This window comes from Lottia gigantea (assembly GCF_000327385.1).
Source record: "Lottia gigantea unplaced genomic scaffold LOTGIsca_80, whole genome shotgun sequence".
In the NCBI taxonomy this organism is placed as follows: domain Eukaryota; kingdom Metazoa; phylum Mollusca; class Gastropoda; family Lottiidae; genus Lottia; species Lottia gigantea.
Window position 1 is genome coordinate 795,035 of NW_008710663.1, and position 6,500 is coordinate 801,534.

Genomic DNA, 6,500 nt, shown 5'->3' on the forward strand with positions numbered 1-6,500 from the left:
TCAGTTTGAACTCTACCTGAACAATTCTAAGTTGTGTTATTTTTCCATTGATTTGTGTTCATGATACATAATCTCTTATCAAATAGTAGAGAATCAAACTTAACATGAGCTGTATTTATGTCAGCTCAGTTCAATGAACCATGTTTTAATCCTAATTTGAACAGTGGGTTAATCAGGATTTTCTTGTCTCTACAATCTGTATACGGGTAGTTTCATAGTAAACAATGTATCAACAATTTACAGGAGTATAAACAATGCAGCTTCAAAATGTTGTATGAATACTATTTGTTTTTATTAGGCTCTTGTTAAGCTAATAGGTAGGTAGGTTGTTGGTTAGGTTGTATTTAAACTCCATTTCATTGAATACTGTAGTGGGTGCAGGCCCAAAGCCAGGCCTCCCCTAAGAAAAATTTAGATGACTCAAATGACTTGTTGAGTCGCTATATTTGAGCCCCCCTTAAAAAAATTTGCCCTGAAACTTTCGCAGAGTCCACTTAGCTTATTTGATAATTTGTTTATCTTAAATTAAAGAAGAAAATTAAGAAAGAGTTCTGGAAATCACACTAAAGCAGGAATATAGAATCTTAAGATATTATTTAGATTGGCATGGTAAGAACCATTAATAACTGATTCAACCCATAAGGATAAAATGAAACCAAATAATTTTAATTACATTGTATCTTACCAAGAAAGAATATTTAATGTTAAATGAAAAAATATTCTGTATACAAATTAAGCCAATTCATAGTTTTTGACATTGGTCAACTCTGTCTGATAGCCTTGACATTGATCAAGTAGTCAGAATGCCATGAAGCTGGTATCTGCTGCTGAACATGTTCTAATATCTAGATAGAGTAAGAAGATTTGTATTGCTATGACAACAAGAAATAAGAAATGAATGAGAAGCTAGAAGTAGATTTTGATAGATATCTTATCTCAAATTGTCCTAACTTCCATTAACTTCCCAATATTCTCATTATCAATATTTCTAAATCCTAGTTACAAGCTGATAGATCAATGTCAGTATAGATAGAGATGCTGGTAAATAATAATTTCTATTGCATTATATTGTCTGGCTATTATAGTCTTTTCTTCTATACTTTATCTCTAATCTCAATTATACATCAAATTCTTTTTGAACTTGCCGATAGTGATGCTTAGTTGACATTCTAAATACGTTAATTGGCATTATATTCTAACTGTGGTTAATTGGTATTATATTCTAACTGTGGTTAATTGGTATTATATTCTAACTGAATTGGTATTATATTCTAACTGTGTCTGCACCGCCCTATCTAGTCAGAAGTATAAAACTATGCAGTTTTCAATTGTGTTAATATTATGAACCAAATATTTTCACATAAATACACATAATTTATAGATTATTGGTAGCAATATGAAAGCAAAAAAAGAGTTTTAATTAAAGATTTCAAACGTGTTAACATGAAAATCTTGAATTCTTATTGTTGGTTTACTAAAACTATAGAAACATAGTATTTTAGGTTTTAATTGTACTTTTGTGGTTAGGATTTTTGACTAACAGAATCTGAGCCAAGTTTGTTTGTTAAATTTGCTACTGTCTGACCCTAGTTAGGGCTCAGCGAATTTAACTCAAAACCTTGGTTTTTTTTCCTTTCAAAGTTCAAGGTGATACCTTTAGATGTCTTATCTGGTTTCAAGTTATCAGTGATGTGGGTTAGAGAGGTTGACAGAAGTCTAATCAGTGAATTAGGATGTAAAACTCTCATTTCATACTTTTTGGTTCATTGACCTTTATGTAATATAATTAGAGAGTTCCTGTATTGAAATAAAAGACTCTTCTGTTTTAGAGGTATATTAGGTAGGAGTAGTAGGAGTTAGTAAGATTAATTGATGGAGCAACTCTAATCATTCAATGTTGAAATAAGATTTTTACATCAGTAGATTTCCACTTGGTATTGTGTAATGGTCATGAATCTTAATGACATTATCTTCAATCTCAATTCTACCAACTAGTCTCTTTTCTTCTTATTTTCAAAGATCTGTGGGCTAAATGTGCGTTGGCTAAGTTCTAATATGCATGCATGTCTTAACTACGGCAAGTGGCAGAACGAACACTACAATTTAAATTTTAACATTTAGAGTTTGTGCATCTTAAACACATACCATATGAAATGAGCATTTCCCAATATTTTTGCACATGAAACATGCAATAAGCAAGCCTGAAATAATTAGTTTAATAGATCCAGGATAGCTGTGTGGTTTAAGGTTTTAGTTTATGCCCAATAAAGTCTTGTATTTGAAATTTTTGATAAAAGTTAAATGTTTTTTTGGTTAATAAATTCCAATTACATTTAATAGCACACATTGCATACATGAACAAATTTTGATGTAGGGTTTATAATTTATAAGATTGAAACATCTAAGTCAGCATATTTTTCAGATGAAATATTTTCTTGTGATAATCAAGTATTTTCCTCAGTCAAGCTTTTTATCTATGTATATTAGAATATTAAACAGAGAATTGTGTGACACTGTCCATCCAACTCATTCATAATTGCTATTGATTTCCTCTAGATCCTTTCCTATTTCGACTAGGCTCTGAAATCGACTCAATTTTCGTAGCTCTTTGGTCTGTATTGATCTTGGTTTCCCTGGCATACTACTAAATATCTTCTTATTACATTCCGTCTGAGTGCTAAGTAACTAGATTTTATGTAGCTTAAATAGTCTCTGTAATTTTTATACCTCAGTTTTCATTAATTCTAGTTAGATATGTTTAATGCATTAAGAATTAAAAGCTTTGTAATTTGACCTTAATTAATTGCCGCTTTAGTGGTAGAAACTTTGACTTATAAGAAACTATGTTTAAAGAGAGAAACAGCCATGTTTTACAAGGATAACTTAGGTTTACAAGGGTCCTTTCTACCAGCTAGTCGTTTAAAACAGAATATGAATAAATATATATATTATGTCTTGAAATGGACTGACTAAAAAGTGCAGAACATCAATGGCTGATACATTAAAGAAAAAGGACCATTATCACTTACTTGAAAATGTCAAATGGTTACGACAGATAGATATCAAAATTATGTTTGATTCATCATGTATTGATATATAACATACATGCATTTAGTATATTTATGTCATGTTACTTTTAAAACAAAAATGGACAATCATTTACATAAGGCTAATGTCCAAACTCTATTTGCACCATTTCTGTTTCCTGGAATTCCAACTCAAAACTTAATATGATCTGTGTGTTATACTCTTTAAGAATCTTTACATGTCCCAGATGCTGGAATTGCAAAAAGACTTCTTTTAATTTTTCAAATGAATTGCATTTTGATTTTGGGGTTTATCTAACATTATGATTGACTGCTTCAGTCTTGAAAGTACAAAATTTTAGTGAGTTTTTAATTTACGGTGTCGTAAAGAAAGGAACCATTTTTTAACAAATAAAAGTCACGAGGATCCTTTCTACCAGCTGATCCATGGAAAACCTCTAAACGAGTTACAAAGTGCTGCCTGTTTCCACGAATTACAATCATTGTTTTCATATGGTTATAATAATTTGATGTTTTTTTGTATATTTTCAGAGAGCCTATAAAGAATGGTTGTGTGCAACTCATTTATCCTTTCATAAATTGGGGAAGCGGACACCTCCTTGTGACAGTTTTTGTACGCGAATAGAACAAATGTGCCCTTTCTTTCGTCCACGAAACATTGATACTCACGTAGGAGATCCAGGTTTTTTATGCAAAGGTAAGAATACTTTTTATTGTCATCTGCATTATATGAATATCCTGTACATCATCATTTTTACCATATACAACAAAGAAAAGATAAAGAAGCCTTTTCCCTTCTGCTTGTCTCAATCTCTGCTTGAATGAATAAGCAACTGTTTATGAACATCAATAATGTTTATCAAAGTTGAATTAAATAATTTTTGTAATCTGAATGATTTCAGAAGGTAAGTTTGCAGAGAACTTACCACCATCCATTTGAAAGTCCTTAATATTCAATTGGGCAAAAGTGATGTAAAAAGATATACTATAAAACAAAATGCATTTTCGTTTTCATATTTTTTTGCTTTAAACCCTGATAATATCCACAGTGATAGAGGGAGCATAAATTGTGAATTCCTTATAGCCAACCCTACCATGGAACATCTGTAAATGATTGTGGTTTGATACTTTTGCTGGGATCTAAGTTCATAGTTAGAATGCATGATGGTGAATCTGCATCGGTCAGAACCATATCAAATTTGATTATAAAGTGAAATGGATGAGGTATGAATGTATGTATATTAATTATTTATCTATTTGTGTATTTTCAGATAAAGATATACCTACTGATCCTGGATCTGTTTATGGCAGTGAGCCTTATTGTTATAAGTTATGTCATTTAATTAAAGTCAATGAAGAATTTGGCACGGACTATGACACCACATGTCACACAATTAAAAAAACACCTAATAAAACTAGACCTTATTACCGGTATAGCACTTCCAGTTCACGTTCCAAGCATTCTATTACTCTCGGGGAACTTGTACACTTCTTAGCTTTAGTGTGGACTTTACGGACCATTTTACAAATCTCCGATATAGGTTTAACATAGTGGATACTAGTTGTAAATAGTAGGATTTTGCTTCTTTTAATGCTGTATAATGTGATATCAGTGCTGACTGACCAAATGGGTAGAGGGGTATGTGAAAGACAAAGGACGCCATAATATTATTATTGTGATGTAGGGAAGCGCCAACGGCCATAATTCCCAATGTGCTGCATGATGGTTCCAGCCATAACAAGCCATGCAGTTGTGATGAGGATAGGTCATGACGACCAGTACTTTAAACACAGTGATATCTCAGGCGCTTAACCTTCCAGTGCTCATTCTGAAATGAGGTCAAGGATACTGTTTCCAGTCCCATCTAGCTCAAATAAGCTCAAAGTTCATTGTGGATCAAGGAAATTTGCACAATAAATTGGAGAAGATATAGTAATATATATGTGTATCTTGTGTTAGATTTTTATTTTCAAAGTTCTGATCAGAATAGCTTCTTTTCATATTATCATTAGGCTGGTCCTAATTTTATCTTAGTGATGAAAATAATATCTTCGAGTTCATCTACTTTGGATTTTATCGATTCAAAAATGCATTGTGATGTGCCAATATGGATTATTTCCTTACTGAAATAAAGACTTTCAATTTAATATGGATATAACAAGAGGTGTTTTAAGTATGTGTTTCTTGGAGAATGTTTATAAAGTACCATAGTTTCAGATGTGGTGCTGCATCTTAGTATAGTTACTGTACCTTACCATTTCAACATCAGACAAAAACAATATATTCTTCAGTATTCTTAATCTTAAGAAAAGGAAAAACTCTCAAATTTGATTCACAATTTGCATTTTGGATTAAAAGAAAAATTTAAGATTTATTCACTTTTATATCTTCTCTAAAGAAACAGGTTAAGTTTTTGGGCCTGTTTGATTCACTCCTATGCTATATTCCAGCGTTTGAACATGAGAGGAATGTGAGCAGCTCTTTTGTAATCTGTGAAAGCTATAGTGTTTCTATGTTATATAGTGAACACCCGTGAATCAAACAGGCCTTCAATTGACAGCGGTGAAGATTCCATTTATTGAAGAGATATTTAATTATCATGAAATCTATAAAAATGTGTGCATATCCTGTTAATGAAATCTATGTTCTATCAATGAAATCTATCAGAAACAGTGTGATTTCTATATTTTAAAGTGGGATCAAGTCAAGATGATTTATTGTTATGGATCTTTACACTCTATCAAAATGTTTTTGATTTTTTTAATTATTTCATTGGATTCTATAGGCCTATAATTGTGATTTCTAATGTTAATTTTGGGGACACTGTAATATATTCTCAATAGTTAATACCTCAAGATATTTCAGTTAGATTTTTGTGTTATTTTGTTTCTGTTAAGTTGTGTAAAAAAGAAATTATGTATAAAAACAGACAACTGGATTATAATAACTGTAAATATGGATATAGTTAATAATATAAATATATATATAAACTTATTGGATTATGTTCAGTGAAAGTTTACAAGTGTGTTATCATTTTACAAGCATTTGATGTGGATAATCATGTACATAATACTATAAACTTTGTACACTTCAAAAACAAGTTTGTACAAGGAAACTATGTGTAGATGAACATTCTTGCATTCATAATTCCAGAATGCAATGAGCTGACTGTTAAAGGGGAGGTAACTCCGATCTAAATTATCCCCACTTCTGCTATCAGCATGTTTAGTCAAAAGATTTAGAATGAATTTTCAAATATTTATTATGTGAGATTGAGATGAATGGATGGATGTTACTTTCAGTTTTTTAAATTTTAATTTTAAGAGATTTGATGGCGAAAGTTTAACCTACCAATATTTACTCTGGTTTGGTAATCAGGACAACATGATTTGAGAACATTTTAAAATCAGGTAGAAAATTTAATTTTGAAAACAAAACTACTGTTGAAGCCT

At 31.0% G+C, this 6,500-nt stretch overlaps 1 protein-coding gene across 1 annotated transcript; it reads left to right on the forward strand.

Moving 5' to 3' along the window:
* Window positions 1-606: 606 nt before the first annotated feature.
* Window positions 607-4,599, forward strand: LOTGIDRAFT_168931 (hypothetical protein; the record flags this gene model as incomplete). The annotated part of the gene is made up of 4 exons (XM_009067218.1): window positions 607-609; window positions 3,579-3,744; window positions 3,950-3,952; window positions 4,319-4,599. 4 exons carry the CDS (start codon window positions 607-609, stop codon window positions 4,597-4,599), a joined length of 453 nt encoding a protein of 150 aa, XP_009065466.1.
* Window positions 4,600-6,500: the final 1,901 nt, after the last annotated feature.